This window comes from Felis catus, chromosome D3, assembly GCF_018350175.1.
Source record: "Felis catus isolate Fca126 chromosome D3, F.catus_Fca126_mat1.0, whole genome shotgun sequence".
Taxonomy (NCBI): Eukaryota; Metazoa; Chordata; class Mammalia; order Carnivora; family Felidae; genus Felis; species Felis catus.
Genome location: NC_058379.1, coordinates 55,004,868 through 55,022,990, shown reverse-complemented (window position 1 = coordinate 55,022,990; position 18,123 = coordinate 55,004,868). Strand labels below are relative to the sequence as shown.

The 18,123-nt window shown below is 37.5% G+C and overlaps 1 protein-coding gene across 9 annotated transcripts in view; it reads right to left on the bottom strand.

Annotated features, from left to right (window-relative positions):
* Positions 1-18,123, bottom strand: part of ASXL3 (ASXL transcriptional regulator 3) — a 177,906-nt gene that overhangs the window by 129,868 nt on the left and 29,915 nt on the right. For 3 of the 9 annotated variants that reach the window (XM_045042051.1, XM_045042050.1, XM_045042052.1), the window contains exon 2: positions 14,848-14,930. Coding sequence is in view for 3 of the 9 variants with exons in the window: in XM_023241867.2 (XP_023097635.2) it covers positions 3,867-3,869; positions 14,848-14,930 (86 nt within the window). In the remaining 6 variants the exon portion in view is untranslated. Of the gene's footprint in view, positions 1-3,866; positions 3,870-14,847; positions 14,931-16,930; positions 17,839-18,123 lie in introns of those variants that run through there. The other 6 variants (XM_023241867.2, XM_045042049.1, XM_045042053.1 and 3 more) reach the window with 4 other exon arrangements.

The window sequence follows — 18,123 nt, the reverse complement described above, 5'->3', positions numbered from 1 at the left end:
TGAACATTCAATAAATATTAAACGAAACTGTGAGAACCTTAATGACAGAAGCACACAAATAATCACACAGATTTTTTCATAAAATTAATCACTTCCTACATGTTCAAATGGAGACCTCCTCAGAGACAGCAAAGTGGATTTTTCAGTAAAGTCTATTCTCCAAAATTTCATTTGGTGTATTTGAGGCTTCACAGTCACATTTCAAACCAAATTTGGATGACAGTGCAAAAACACAGGACTCTGAGACACCTTTCCCCTCCAAACATACCAATTAGATACTCAGGAGGAGGTACTGTCAGGACACTACATGTTAAAACAGGGAAGCTTAGAACGTGGGAAAGCAGAAGAAATATCACATTGATATCATTTGCTCAAAGGGTTAAAGTGGCCCAAGTATGAAAGCTAACTAAAGAAATACAGTTTCTCAGTTACAAACAGGACCTCCCCAAAGCACCTCATTTGACTAAAAATTATTTACTTGCCAGTATATTGTAAAATGGGAAAACCCTTGCCTAAAGTTCCAACATTGGTCACTGGCAGATATGTTAAAAACGACTCAGGATCTGCTTAATCAAGTAACAATGACTTTCAATCTTATCACTGAGTCTGAGTTAAGAACATAAACTAAAATCCCATTTCTAACTTCTCATGAAATTTTAGATAAAAACTTGGGTATTAAATAACATTACATACTTCTTATTGAAAACAACACTTTGGCACCAGTGTGCCAAAGCATTACTGTGAAGTATCTTAGAATACAAATTTGACTTGAAACCCATCTAATCTTGATTAATTTCTCCAAATTCTTAATAAGGCAGCAAACAGTAAAATCTCATTAATCAAATATCTTACAATTGACAGCACATTTTCCAAATTATATTATTTTCATAACAATCTTAAGATGCAGATAAAGAGTTACAATTTTCCCCCCATTTACTGGAAAGATTAAAAAATGACTGAATGACTTATCCAGGAGAACGCATTATGTTAGAAGCAGAAATGGAGAATTAAAATTTCCATTCACTCAATCAGAAAATATCATGAGCCTATTATATGAAGGGCACCATGGGGAAGAGACAAATCAATGAGACATGAACCCTACCATTAAGGAAATTGCAGTCCTATTATAACAAGAGAAAATCTGAGCGAGTTTATTAGATGCTACGACAAAGGAACACACACATTATGTTATGATGGAATAGGGTGGATAAAATAATGAATTAGAGCCAGAATTAAACAATCCTTTACTGAGGAAGTGGTATAGGAAACTGGAATTGGGCTTTGGAGGTGGGGGATGGAGGACAAGCAATTGGAGGTCATTGTAGGCTGAGCAGAGACTTGAAAATATATGGAATGTTTGCATAAAGTCAAGTGTAGGTAATTACTTTTTCAAATGTCAAAAATGATACTACATATTTAACCTAAATCAAGCCCAAGAATGAGATTTAATTTAAAAATAGATATAACAGAAGTTGGTCGATTTTCCTCAAAAACTACCTTTCCCTATGGTTAAGGCTCTTACATTTTAGCTGGGAACACGCCTCCTTGCAACAGACTATTCTCCAGCTTCCCATTCAGCTAAGTGCAACTCTGTATCTGGCCAAGGGACAAGAGGAAAACCGATGCACTCAACTTTCCAAAGATATCAGTAAAGGGACTGCATGTGTCCCTTCTCCCAGCTGCTTCTTGGAACATAGATTTGGTGGCAAGCCATGTTAAGACCATCAGGATGAGGACAAAATCCTAATGATAAGGGAGCAATAAGACAGAAGGACCTGACTTCCTGGATATCCTGATGTACCTGAACTCAGCATTCCTGGACTACCTACCTTTAGAATGTCCTGTGAGAAATTAACTTTTATTTTTCTTAATCCCTTATTTCGACATTCCATGGTACTTATACACTTATAAGTGTGTAACTTATACACTAGCTTATATAAACAGGCTATGCTGTAAACACAAATTAAAAGTAGTTTCTTGGATCTCAATTCTCAAAACCTAAGAAAAATAATCTGAACATATTTAAATTAATTGCAAAGGGTTTAATATAATTAGCAACATACAATTTTAATAGGCTTTCAAATCTATTTTTACATTTTAATCTATATAACAACCCTAGGCAGAGTAAAAGTCAGAAATCAATATTATCATATTGTAAGTGAAGAATATCATGAATTCATTACAAAAAGAATTTGATAGCTCCAAATTGTATTGAGTTTAACCTCACTTAATCCATAAAATAATCATTACATATATTCCATACTGCACTGATATACTAAAAATCCATTTATAAAGAATGTCAAATGATCTATCAATGCCAGAAAAAAGAATCAATAAGTGAAAACCAGATTTTTACTTTAAGTTCACATTAGTTTACAATTTACCCATTGGACTTCTCAGTCCACTCAATTTTATTGTGATTACATCTAAATATTTAATTGCTGTCCATTTTTTTAAATAGAGAACAGAGGAAAATGTAATACGTAAACAAAAATATATTATCACAGTGTGAATGAAAAAGCAGAGCAAGCTGTAAGAGCCCGGAGGGAAAATAGGAACAGAGAACAATGGGTGCTGGATGACCTGTTCGCATCAACTTGTCCACACACAAATCCATTCACCCTTGTTTCACATATTACCACCTCTGACAGCCATTCCAAAGAAGAACTAGAATAAGAATATTCAATAAAATGATCTAAGGCATTTGCTGAGCTCACTGGCTGCCTACATCAGCCCACAGAGGAAGGAACGTAAGGTGATTGCAACCTCTTCCCCTGTTCTTCCCATAGTCCTTTGGGCAAGGTCTTGATGGCAACAAGGAGCCACTGAGGCCAGATTCAAGAATCTTAGATCACTAGCAGAAGTATAAATGACAGTACAATCTCTCTTGCACCCCTAACTCCTGCCAACAGTGTTACAAATATGTACTATAGGAGGAAATAAAATCAGGTAATAGAGGGTGACTGGATCAATGAAAACCCATTGCTTCAGGAAAATCAATTGAAAGACATGTCCCTTCTAATAGTACCTTAGAATGGAAGATTTATCTTTTCTTTACACAGACTTACCTTCACTTACTACTAGGCTTTTGCCCCTTCTTCTCAAATTCAAAACTGATTGGTCTCTTCTAAGTTTTAAGATGAGTCAAATATCTATTAGTTTTATTATAATGGACCACTCATTTTCTCTAAGCCTTAGTTTATTGATCTGCGAAATAAAAATTTAAGACTATACGATCTGCAAAGTCCTTACCAGAAAGAAAATGTTATAGTACTGAGTTAAGCTTCATCTCATCTTACATTGCATCTTAATGCAGTAGAGACTGCTCTGAATGCACTATTTTTAAGGAAGCTTGCTTCCAAATAAATTCTCAAAAGAAATGCTTAAAGTTGGGATAGTAAAGACAACAGCAAATGACCTCTTGTGTACAATAGCCCTGATGTTACCAAAGGCTGTAATTCTTCAACTGTTAGGAATTATTCAGCCCCCTATTCTTCTATCACAAGAAACTCTTCTAGGTAGACTAGAAAATTGCTAGAGTGACCAGGTGGTTCAAAACTGGGCTAAGGGAAAGACTAGATTTAAAATTTAGTTAATTATCTGCTCCTATTCAAACTTCTATAGACACTATTTCACAATTTTTCATCACACTTTTATGAGAAAAGAAGAATGTACCATTGTATCCAACATAAATACTAATTTATAAAACTTTGAAAATTAAGTTATAGGGGGCTGACTCAAAAGGGTGGTATCTAAAAATAGCAAACTAAATAAATTCTAATTTAAAAAAAGTTAGCATTTCTAACATTAAGGCTAGAAAAAATAAGTGAGCAGTAAAATCTGTTCTAAGTAATTCCAAATAGTACTTTCTGCATTCCTGATTCAGCACTTTCCTTCTTAGGGTGGAGGTGTAGGGGGATTCCAAAGTAATCTTTGCTAATCCTAATGCTTCAGAATTTAAGATGTGAGCCATTTAGATTTTCCCACTAGCAACAACCTGTTCCAATACATCTTCATGAATGTTCTTTTTTTTCTGTATCTACAACCAGCAGGTCACCTTCAATAAACACTAATTAAGCAACAAATTGAATAATAATCATTGTACAAATTTTTGTATTTCATGCAGACGTGCTAGAAAAGAACTAAGTAATGAATTCAGGTTAGCTGTAGTGGCCTGACGGAGAACGTGCTCTGCTTGGAAATCTTACATCTGTCTTTTGAAAAATGAAAAATAAAAACAAAAAGGAACGAGTAGCACTTTTACCCCTCCCAGTGGAAATACAACGGATGGATGAGATGAAGGACGGATAAATGGTTATGATACAGATTACCTATGACAGTAAAGGATATCTGATCATTCTTTGCTTAAGATAATTTCCCGCCGCTTCTGAAACCATACTCACTTATCCATTTGAGCCTCCTTTTCTTCCCCTAGATCCATCTCTTAGAAGGAGAATGATGATGTTCCTAATTTAGCCTACCCCCATGGAAGCATAGTTTACTCAATCCCATCTATTTCCATTCAGTTGTTTTACAAATGGAATAGGCGGCACCCTCTAAGATTGCCTTTCGGGTTATCTACATTTTGTTAGCAATTATGCTTTGACTGGTCACAGTTAGGAAGCTCCCCAGAAACAAGTTTCAATCTGTAAGTCCAATATCAACAACAGAGTGAGAATCCTATGAAGCCTTTGATCCACCCCTTCCCTGAGGCAGGTTTCCCATCCTCACAGCATTACCTTGGAAAACAAACAGGAAGAGGGTGCATCCAAATATGCCCTGCTCCTGTCTGTGAGCCCAAATCTTCGCTCATAGTCATCCTCCTCACACTGGACAAGCATAAGAGGTAAAATTCATCTGCCACTTTGCATTCTCCAAATGTAAATGGGTTATGGAAATGTCTTTTTCACCCTTCAATCCTATTTATAATTAGGTTATAAGCTAGAAGAGTCTCAATACACCTATCTATAGGCTAGACTTTAACCTCAGCAAGTAATATATAAGACACTCAATAATTAGCCCAAAAAGCTTCTAATGGGGATATGTATGTTATGAGGGGGAAGGGTATTTACTTAATAGAATCACACAACCAGTACTTTCCTGCATCAAAATTGTTTTAGGCTCAGGCTACAAGTATTGTAAAAGGTTAAATGCAAGTGGTTCTGAATCAGACATCAAATCCCACATCTGCCACTTGCTAGCTGGATGAATTGTCTCAAGTTACTTAACTTCACCCGCCTCAATTTTCCTATCAGTGAAATGGGAAATACAGTGCACCGCAAAGTTTTTAAAAAGATAATTCATGTGAAGTCCTTAGCATTGGGCTTAATATAAACAAATGGTTTTTTTCATTAGGAATTTTTTTAATCATCAAGCCCCTACTCATTAATTTGCCTGGCATACTCCATAAAGCATGGTGTCTCAACTCTATGTCAAACAAATTAATGAACACATAGATGTGTATTCCTTACCATAATGGCCTTATATTTGTGATGGAAAGACAACACTTCTTGATATGTTGGAATATCATTATGTTTTATGAAGAATCCAAGAGAGAATTAGAAATCCCTAAATTTAAAAAATATATGTGTGTGCATCTATACGTATACATATATAAGTATGTGTGTGTGTATACATACATACATATGTGTGTATATACATATATATGTGTATATGTATATATATATATGTATATACACACACACACACATACATTTAATCATCATGCACTAGGATGAAGACATGCGTCACAGAGAAGAGATTAAAAGACCTAACTGAAAAATGACACAGAAAAATGGTCTGGAACCAGGTTGTTAAATCCTCAAAAGCAGGGACTACATTTTATTCATCGATTAATCCAGCAACTTCTACAGTCCCAAGAACATTGCATGAGCTTAATAAATGTTGATAGCATGAATACATGCCTTAAAGCTTCCACAAAACCTCAGGACCTAACACTGTCTGCTGAGTAGGCACTTAGTAGGTGCTGAGTTGATTAACATCATGTTATGATATCTACATCTCCACAACTTTATTTTTATTTCTCTGATGTCCTAATTTGACCACCGATTTCCAGACAAAGCTCTCACCTACACACCTGAGTACTGTGAACCTGGTCAGACTGAAGAGTGCGTACAAGCCTCGCGCAGCACCTACAACAGATCTTAACTTCTTTAAACGCACACACACACACACACACACACACACACACACACACACACACACAAACACACTGATAGAAATCACCCGAATTGCTGGCAGAATCCCAGTCCACAATTGTCAATTTGATTCTGCACAGGCATCTCAGGAGTTGTAGGATAAACAGTCTCTAATTGTCCTGAGAGAACTAAGGCTTGTTCTTAGGAATTACACACTGTAGCTTTTAGAAAACCTGGCTTAACAAAATGTCATAATTTTTATTCTTCTGAAAACAAATGAACTATAAAAAGAAGTCCCCATGTCAGCATATCAACTGTTTTGCATTTGAATTATGTTGTCAACTTCAAAACAACAAAGCAAAACTAAAATCATTTAGGCATGTGGCAATTAAGAGCACAAGCAACGAAATTAAGAGATAAAGAGAAAAATACCACTTAGAAAAAAATCAAATAAAATCACCCCAGTTTAATGTCTATTCCTTTCCAAAGGTTTTCATCTGCATAGGATACTTAGACTCACATACAATGTAATTTTACATCCATTTCTGCTTCTATTTCTGTACTGAAATATTTATAGAGAGCTCAGTATTTCTGGAGTAAATTATACCTAGATCTTGATAAGGCTGAAATCACCTAAATTACCTTTTTTTGCTCAATTATTTGGAAGAATGGAGAAAGAAAGCTTGACAGAATAAAAAGATGTATTAAGAAATGGCTATTTCAAAGCTATAATTGCATTCCTTAGTGAATATTGATGCCTTGAGGGTTATATGCAGTCACCAGAGCTATTTTTACCAAAGGTTGCAAATAAAATCCAAATCAATTTATGTTATATGAATATACACATTATATTTGAACACAAAATTTAAGCCAGGTATTCTATTGGTTTATACATTAAGACTAATATATGAAAACACATTATTAGGAGTATATAAAAACAGAAGCACAGTACAGTGTTAAGCATATTGTTATGAATACCCTCCAAGATTAATCAGATACTCAAAGTTCTAGAACATCATTCTTATGTTATGCCATAAATTCTGGCAATCTAAAGTTCCAAATTCTGAATCACTATTATGAACTGAAATTTTGTGTCCCCCAAATTCATATGGTGAAGCCCTAGCCCCCAGTGTGGTTGTATTTGGAGATGGAGGCTCTAAGGAAGTGATTAATGTTGAATGAGGTCTAAGAAGGATGGAACCTTGATCTGATAGGAGTAGTGTCCTTACAAGAAGAGACAGCAAAGAGCTCACCCTCTCTCTCTGCACACACACACACACACACACACACACCCAGGAGAGGACATGTGAGGACCTTGAAAAGGGGACCATCTGCAAGCCAGGAAAAAAGCCAACACCAGAAACCTACACCGCTGGACCCTGACCTGGGACCTTGAGCCTACAGAACTTGGAAAAATAAATTTCTATTGTTTAAGCCACCCAGTCTAAGATATTTTGTGACGACAGCCTGAGCAGATTAAGCCAATCACTATTAATTTGACTTCAGTCAGGGAACTAGGAAGAGGCCTGTTCCGAATTTATTACATTAGCGTGAGGCATTCGATCTGAAAAGTGCAACCTCTCCATTCAGCGACCTGATCTTACAGCCTCTTACGAAACAACGTGACAACGAGTAGAAATGCACACAAATGTGCATGCACACACCCATGACACAGCTCATGAACGCCTCATGGGGCTCTGCTTCTAACTTCCAAAATCACGAGAAGCTAACGGGGGAAATATGAGAGCCAAAGGCACGTAGTCACCTGTGGCTGCAACATCAGACGCTTGACTGTTAAGGCTTTAAAGCCGCCGAAGCCCAGTTTGATTAGGTAGTGCCAGGAGCCGGGACCTTGTAGGGTAATGTTTCACACAATTATTTTTTAACTTGGGAAATGCTTCCAAAGTAATATATAATCTTATTCCCCTGAATCATGTTTTCACAATAAGGAAAAAAAAAGCAGGATGGAATAGAAGAATAGGATCAAGAGTTATAAATTTCCTGTCTTAAAAAAATTACGTCATGGAGGTTACAAGTACAGCACAGGGAATATAGTTAATAATACTGTCATAACGTATGGTGACAGGTGGTGACTGCACTTATGATGAACAGAGTAATGTAGAGAACTATCATATCACTATGTTGTGCACCTGAGACTAAAAAAAAAAGTTAAAGTTTAATTTATGACAGATTGCAAAGCTATTTTTAAACAATTAGTGATATCCATGTATAAATGTTAAATTCTTTTTTTATTCAGTTTTATACCATTTAATTTGAAACAAGTTAATTATGCACAATGCCAATGACTGACATTTTAAGTGACATATTTTGGGAAAAACCAAACGTACATATAAATGACTGGATTGGAAATTCAAAATCCCAACTATAAAATGTAATGTATGTTTTTATCATTCGCATCATAAAGCCTATGTTATTGGAATATCATGCATTTATTCAGATAACATGTAACTAGAAAAAAGTACCATACCCAATTTCATCTAATTATCACCAAACATACAACTGACAATATCTTTTGATTCACAGTTTACTAGGTGCAATATATTCTCTGGAGTATTATGGATTGTCAGTTAAGAAATCTACCATAAATGGCAGTGTTTGTTTCAGGGGAAAAAAAGTATTTAAAAAGGGGGAGACTGGATTTGAAGAGACAGACAAGAAGATACTACAAGTGAAGAAATTATAAGTGCAAATTTCTTAAAAGAAGTTAAGAAACTATAACTGCAGAACGAATGGCAAAGAGTAGGGATACAAAGAAGGAAAGATGTAGTTAGGCAGTAAAACTAACACTACCTAAGAACCAACTGGCAATGGGGGCATGATGAAGGGAGTTGGGACTGACTGATTGAGACTTCTAATCTGAGTAATGATGAAGAGTAAAATTTTATGTCAGCTAAGAGGTAAATTATTCTCAAGGCTTGCTTACACACTCACATTCACACACCTATACACATACGTAAATAAATGCAGATTGCCCTATGTTTCTGTTTAATAACACCATTGTCTCATTTGCCCCCGCTAAGTAGCTGACTGTGCACACCATTTACACAATGAGAGGATTAGATGTTAGCAAATGGCAGGGGTAACACTGTGAGTTCACACTATAATTCTAAAATGCCTCAGCACAAACTAGACTACCATTTCAGTGTGAAAGGAGGGATGCCAACATGGAGTCTGGAGATAAGAATTGATTTTGCAGTAGAAATTATTTGTGTTTCTTTCTTATCTCTAGACAAAACATTTCAGCAGCAACAAAGAATCATCTCCTATAGTACTAATTAGAAACGTAAATCTCACCAAGAGAAATGCCAAGAAATTTTATTGTTTGTCACTATACATGGTAATAGAATTTTCTGACATTTATCCCCCTAGAAAAATGCAACATCTTTAATAAACAACAGTATGAAGTGGAGATTCTAATTTCAGCATATCATAACAGAGATTGCAAAACAGAAAACATGCAAAACCTTAAGGCTAGTAGCTCAAAACAAATTTATTCTAAGAATTATCAGTAGGAATAAAAAGTTCTCATTGATACCAGAATAATTACAAAATCTTGGGTTGTCAATTGCATGTTCCACATTGCAAAATCAAAACTATGTCCATATTCTGAGTAACACTAAACACAACAGAGACTGTTTGTAAAGCTTTCAAATGTCCCTACTGTGGTATGTGATTATAGACTGTTGCTCTGCAAATGGCTGATAAAATCTAACAGATTTAATTAAGACATCTATAATCTTGTAAAATGTACTTAATAAATATCACCCTGCCCCCACCCAACAGAGGGTTTTTTTTGTATTGTATGTGTGTGTGTGTGTGTGTGTGTGTGTGTGTGTGTGTTTGATTGCCATACCTCCACCTCCATTAGAAAACTATTTGCCTATTAGCAAATAATATGAAAACCAAATCAAAGTTCATGTTATATTAATAACAGCTATCTTGTAATGATAACACCCAGCACCTAAGAAATTATCCCTCACTGACGAGTGACTGTTCTGCTCTCATGACGTAAGGGCTGCAAGCCTTCCTCCCTGACTTTGTGGCCCCTGGATATGTCACTACTTGAAAGCACATACTTCTTGGGAAACATCACTTTAAAAATTACATGTGCAGAGAAAAACATATCCTCAGGCATTAAAAATCCCTCAGTCCTCTTTGTAAAGGAATTATAACTTCTGAAAAAGCAAACCATAAACAGAAAAGCAGAATTAGGACAACCCCAAATGTCATCCAAGCCAACATGGTAACTAAAGTTACTCCTCTATTTCTACAAACATATTTCTAATTACTGGAGACAGGTGCTCGCTTTGGCAGTACATACTAAAATCACTGCAGACAAGACCATATTCTACAGAAGCACCCTAACTCCGTGAGGAGGTGGGAATGTTTAGCCAAGCAGTCCAAACAGGCATATCAAATATCCATCCACAAAAGCAGATTGGAATATGCGCGTTTTAACCCCCTCTATACAAGCAACATGGCTATTTGATTGACTCTGAGATTCTGATCATCTAAACAGCATGCCAAACAGCTATGCCTTATCAATTGTTCACAACTCATAAACACAAAGTGATAAAAGCCTGGAAATACTCAGAATCAGCAAAGCAAACATAGATGGACCAGAGGAAAACTGTATTGATAAAAATCTTCTATGTTATTATACAGAAGGGAATTAAAACCTACCAAATACATTTTCATTAAAAATTCTAGGCAACCATGCCATGATGTTATTTCTTTCAACAAAAACCATATGTCCTTCTGACCTTTTTTAGCCACATGGAAAGAACTTATTTCAGTCTGGCTTTTCCAAATAGAATTTAATCACACACTACACAGTTCATCAATAACATGAAAAAGATACACAGAGCATGATATAGAAAAGCTGTCGTCTTTTTATCATGTCTACTTGAAAAGTATGCAATTTAAAGTGTCACTTGAAAAGAGGAAAAGATAGCATAAAACGTCAAGAATTTCATCACAGTCAAATAAATTAACAATATCACATATACTGAACACATTCAAATACTCATATCAGCTTTGCCAAAATTATTGGTGTATTTTTTGTAAATTACAAGTTTAAACCAGAGGCACTTAACAGCGTTTGAAAACAGGCAACCGTACAATAACCTTACTTGCTCACATATAATCTGCCAAAGACTATTAGCATGCATATATTTAATGGGGTTCCCACAAAACTGTTAGGTTTGTTTTGATTAAAACACACAAACTATTAAATAAGATGAAAAAATACAACACATAATGCTAAAAAGAAGCTTCTGACTCTAAACAGAAGCCAAGTCATCACCAAGCACCAGAAAACTAACATTTTTTAATTGTTTTAATGCCTATTTTAGTTTTGAGAGAGAGACAGACAGAGCATGAGCAGGGGGTGGGGGTAGAGAGAGAGAGAGAGGGAGGCACGGGATCCAAAGCAGGCTCCAGGCTGCGAGCTGTCAGTCCAGAGCCCGATGCGGGACTTGAACTCGTGAACCATGAGATCATGACCTGAGCCGAAGTCGGCGTTTAACCGAATGAGCCACGCAGGTGCCCCCAGAAAATTAACATCTTGAGAAAGATTGTTTACTCAACAAATATTTATTGACTATCTGCTGAGTGTTGGGAATGTTATATACCCTGCCCCTGGAGAGCCCACAGGTGGGCGCAAGTAGACAAACAAGGGCAACCTTACAGGACGGTGAGGTCAGCCCTACAGGAGAGCTGTCTGGCACACAGAATGAAGCCCCACCCCCCATGGTACTTGAAACAAATGGCATTACTTTAAATCCAGGTTCACAATGATGATGCATAAAGACCCAATCTCCCTTTTCTGGAAATGCTAGGTACAAGGCTGAACCGTTTGGGGGAGGACCACTACCATCACCTCCCACCCACAGAGACCACCAGAAGGTCATGGCCACCTTGGTACCGTTCACAATAACTCCCCTCCATTTTATCAGGTATATCACAAATCTGCATTTCCTGGAAAACACATTAATAAATACCTAGAAATTAAGCAGCTATGTATGACCTTATGATGAGGGAATTTCTAAATGTAACTTAAGAAAAATAAATACAGTTATACTTTGTTTACTCAGCTACCATAAATATTTGGAAAACATTTAAGAACTCGGGAAGTAGCAAAACAGTACATTAAGTAGGGAAAATAAATGTCAGAATCTGCTCCCTAAAACAACACACATAACAGGCAGGAAAGCCCAAAACTCACTGAAATCATGTACTTTTATTTTTGAGGTGATTCCAATAAGCAAACTAGAAAACGAGGTAAGAGTGGTCACAGACACACTGGCCGTAAGTAACCGGTCACAATTGGCAGGAGAGAGGAGAGTCAAAGAAAGTAGAAAGAAATGAGAACATAAAATGTATGGCTGGAGGCCCTTCAATGCAGAACTGATTTTACAGAACAGAACTTAAACAGAACTCTGGTCTCTTTCTTTGCCTGTGCCCTTGCCTATTTAACTTGTGAATTCGTTGCAGGTACTTTCACTGCTACCATACTGGTTTATCAGTATTTGTAACAACAAATATTTTTTTTTCTTTATGGAAGGACACAATAACCGGATAGAGGGGGCAGAGGGAGGGCTATGTATTGTGAGAAATAGCAGGTTACGTCTTCCATTTCAGTGTTCTTCACTCTTTAAAGACGCTGCTTTGCGTTTTGTTAACTACATATGCTTACAGCCCTTTAATATACCATTCTGGGAAGACCAGCATTTTGAAAAATAGGAAATAATGCTGTTACAATAGTCAGTGTAATTAAAATGCTGTTCAGAGGCATGGTACAGGAATTTTATATCTCAAGGTGCATAACAACTGATCACAGAGTAGTCACTCCTGTTGAGAAGGATACCATAATGAACAAATTTCAAAAGCCTACTTCTAGGAGATGCTTTTTACGTCTACGTTGGCAGATTCCACTGGCATAGAGCCCACATTCAAGAGGAGTTGATATCCTTAGATTTTTACCTCCTCTTTTCTTTTGGCTGCTGCACAAACACTTTCAGTGCCTTCTAAATGGCATAAATGTTTTCAGGGTTTTTGACAGCAACAAGGGGAAAATTAATTTCCAGGTGTTCCCATTTTGTTCCCTAACTCCTCACACTGACGTTCGGCTCTGAAGAACAGGATTACCCTTACCAGAGCTATTAGGCTCGGTCAGCAACTTCTCGCCCCACCGTTGCCTCCAGTTTGTTGGGGGCACAATGATCGCAAATGGTGTCATTACATTATCTCAGGTTCTGTCTTCAGAATGGGCGGGAAAGGCCTCCAACATAGAGATGAAAGTTTGAGCCTAGATGTCCTACACCCCTCTAAATTGTGATGTTCATGGATCAAACTTGCAAAGGATCCATTTTAAACACCTAAAAGCTGTTGTTACTCACCCTTTCCAGCAGTAAGAGTTACAGGTAATACCGATTTGTTTTTAGGAAAACTTGGCCTCAGGAGGATACTCATTTCTCTCAGTTCTATCTCAGTCTCAGTAAAAACATCCGAAAGGTAGTTCAGGAGCTTTATTTTCACCTAGCTGCAAATACTGTCTGCCAATGGCTTGTAGGTAGACAAGTTCATACAAAAAAACATTCACTCTATGTAACATGGATGATTACACACTCAGATGACAGCTCAATGTTTATTTTACTTTGTAACCAATTTCTTTTTTCTCCTTGAGTGGTATCATCAACATGGCCCTAAACTGATGGCTAAAGCCCAAATTGTCAAATTTGGACAATCAAAGACTGTCCTAAATAGAGAACAATCACAGATAAACAAAATGCAGTATGCGTCCATACAATGGAGTATTATTTGGAACAAAAAGGAATGAAGTACTGATTCATGCTACCACATGGATGGACCTTGAGGACATTTTGCTAAATGAAAGAAGCCAGACACAGAAGGCTACACACATACTGTATAATTCCATTTCTATGAAATGTCCAGAATAGTCAAAACCAGACACAGAAAGTCAAATCGTGGTTACCAGGGGCCGGAGGGAGTAGGGAATGGGCAATGATTACTTGATGGGGATGAGGTTTCATTTAAGGTGATGAAAATGTCCTAAAATTAGATAGTGGTGCTGACTGCACAATCTGTGAATACACTAAAAAACTACTGAATTGTACATTTTAAAAGGGTGAATTTTATGGTATATGAGTTATATCTCAATAAAACTGTTATTTTTTTAAAGACTTGAAATAGCTGATCAATGACACTCAAAGTAGGAGAATTCTACGTATAAGGGGGCTAAATTTGTAACCACAGTTATTGGCACTTCAGGTTTTATCAGAGTGATCCTGGAATCTATCTCTTAAGCCTGTAAAAGCGGTCCTCTTATTCATTTTCAGAAACAAAATCTCCTCTTACAAGAGACAGAGAACAAGGAGTAACTCCAGTGAAGGGCTAATTCATGCAGCAGGGGTCTTTGTGAACAAAGTACATTCTATATTAACCTGCTGAATGTAATTTATTAAGCCAACGGGCAGTTCCAAGGAAATCTTGGGTCATCTAAATATTTGGCAATCACAAAAGAATCTGCAGGTAATTACTTAATTCACAGTCAACTACAGTATCAAAATCTAGACACATCTATTGCTTTGCAATTAATAGCAATTACTAATCAATGAAAATAGAAAATGTAAATATGAATACTGACCTTGTTTCTTTTAACCCTTCTTTCTGAATGACTTCTAATATCTGCTTCGCTGTCATTGGTGAGTTGGGGTGTTTTTCTAGTGCCTGCAAAATAAAAATAAACATAAAATTCCTAGATTATCATATGGAAATGTACAAAATGAAAACGTATGTGAATCATGCAATGCTTCTTTAAAATTTTAAAGGGGAAGGGGCTGTTGTATCAAAATAAGTTCCAATTTTACAGTTCAGGTGTCCAAAGAGAGAATGTAATTCTTTTCTGGACATTTATGGCAATTTCTGCAACATGGGGGGTCATTCCTCAAAAAATTGTCACAAAGGCATACACACCAAAAAAAGAAATGTGAAAACAGAAAAAACGCAAGTTAATAAATGTATATAATTTCCTTTATTAAAAGTTGCTAATATTTATACTTAAAGACAGATTTTCAGGTCATCAAAATGTGTCCTAAATTTCCAGGACCTTGGAAACACGGAGCCTGGACAATACTAACAGCAGAGAACAAAGTGCTGGTTAGAAATAACCTCACTGGATTCACATTTCGATCAACCTCTTTTGTATTAGGGGGAAAAAAAAAAGAGGGAAAAAATTCCTTCATGGCCAAAATGGAAAAAAGCATACAGAAACCCAAGTAAGTCATTACAGTGTGTGTTTTCCAGTTCAGCTCAGTTTCCTTTCTTCTGCCTTTTCCAATTAATTTCAAGTAAACCCCTTCCTCTTCCCATTCAGCCCATCTCAGTTTTATGAACTGAGTCCCATTTTTCTTCCTCTCCCCTTCTGGCCTCCTTATTTTTGAGTGAAAGGGACTTGTTTTAAACAAAGTGTGAGGGATACATGGGACATGGCTAATTATTTCCATGGTCATTAGACCATCAGACCCGGAAATCAAGTTCCTTTATTTACCCAGGAGTTTAACTACATGCTGGGAAAGCAGTAAACAACAGTGCCCACGCTGTCACCAGCACAGACTACAGGGGCCACCTCTGGGTATAAGAAACAGGTCTACACACATCTTCACAATGACTTCCTCCAAGGGTAGACAATACCCACTTAAAGATGCTGTACAGAAGCTTCTGCACATTGTAGAGTTCTAATTTATGATTATTTACTGGAATGATCCTAATTATTAAGAATTAACAGAGCCACCTTAACAACTAAAAAGCTTCTGAATCTGTTCAAAACAGCTCTGTGATTTCTCCTACTACCATGGCCAAATTTCAACCAGGTCACTAGCAAAGGTTCTATTCACCAAGGTTCTCTGGTGATTGACATACAGCCTGCCCCACTTCACTATTAGGGCCCCTTTCCTGTTCTCCCCTCTCTCGTTCCCAGGAAATGTCCCCATCTTTCCCAGTCCAGATCAGTCCCTTAGCCGTTGTGGTATGTCCTTGAAAGAATACAGAAATGTGAGCTACACTAGAAAGAGGGGACGGCGACAAGTATGTCAGTAGGAAAGAAGGAAACCTGTCCTCACAGAGGAGGCCGCTGGAGAGCTGAACTGAAAACTGGGAAGGGGGATAAAGAAACATAGGCATAGCTGTATAGGGAAGAGGACTAACGTGTAAAAATGTTCGTTAAAAAAAAGGCAAGAAGGAAACTGCATCATAGAGCTGAAAAGGGGGAAGATTAGATCACAAAGAAAGGCGGGAAAGAAATAGACGTGAAAACAAAACAGCTGACAGAATTTGTAAAATGAGAACTGTAAGTAGAACAGTGCATACTTATGAATTACTGAAGGGCGATGCTGTGGTCACATGGACTATATATAGGGTGGGCATCAACCCAAATGATAGGCGATGCTGGGGACACTCATGGGCTCTCATAAAAGATACGGGCAGAAGGTCAATAGACACGGACATACACAAGTAAGCAAGCAAGGAAGAGGGAAACTGACGGGGAGAGGCACAGGATGGCAGAAAGAGGGGGAGAGGGGACAAAGGAGAGAAAGGGGGAAAATTGAGCTGAACTGGGAATGTCCAAAAGGCAAACTGATTAAATCTAGAAAGGGCCGAAGAGGAAACTCTAGTGTACTGGGCAACGTTTTAACGGAAATTTGGGTGCACTCAAAAGTGGGGTTACTCACTGTGGAGGATTCCCTGTTTCTCTTCCTGAGTACAGGCCCCTCAGCACACCTGGGCAGCTCCTCCCAGCAATTGAGAGAATTTGGATAGCCCTGTCCCCTTCTCTATGACATCACATCCTACTCTACAAAGGAAGTAAAAGTGCCAAGAATTACATCATGAAGTGGATGAGAGGCAGGAAGGAAATGATGAAGCCACAAAACACCAGAAGCCACCCTCCGTTCCTGCAAGACAGAGAAAGGAGACAGAGAAGGAGAGTTCCTGGTTGTGAACAAGCTTCACTGAACTAGCTGTGTGAACATTAACAAAGGAGAGAGAGAAATTACCTTCACAGAACAAAACATTGATACCATCAAAATAATGTGACACATGGTGGAGACACGAATCAGACTCACAGGCAGCCATACTCAAACACTACAGTGGGAAGAAGCCACAGTCAGAGTGAACCAGCACCCTAGGCTATCAGCAGACTGAGTGCCCGTTGCCCCAACACTCTCTTGGATATGAGGTGTTATGTTCCCTACACCCTGCAAAATTCAACTTTCTGAATTATCCTTCTGACATTTTCAAGCACAACTAATATCTGAATATGTCTTCATGGTTACGTAACACTCGTTTTGATTTTACCACGTTCCTCCAATTTGTTTCCCATCTTGTGCCTACCTCTTTAGAAACTGGGGTCAAGGATGCATTAGAGCAGGGAAGAGAGTAAGATTACTCACAATTTTTAAGACAATCATAATAAGATTATATAGGGCCAATAAATATTTCAGATTATCATGACAGGTTGAAACTGGCTAGGGCAATAATGATGTTAATTGTGACAAAACAGAAAATATAATTCAGAAGTTTTCTATGGATAATAATCATTTAAAATGACCTTATTTGGGGCACTTGGGTGGCTCAGTGGATTAAGCATCCGACTTTGGCTCAGGTCATGATCTCACAGTTCATGAGTTCGAGCCCCACATTGGGCTCTGTGCTGACAGTCTGAAGCCTATTTCAGATTCTGTGTCTTCCTCTCTCCCTGACCCTCTCCTGCTCACGCTTGTGCGCTCTCTTGCGCGCTCTCTCTCTCTCTCTCTCAAAAATAAATAGACATTAAAATGACCTTATTTTCAGATAGTAAAAATTAGAAAAATGCAAACTCATACCTATATTCTAGAAAACAAAATGCACCCATAAGCCTACAAAC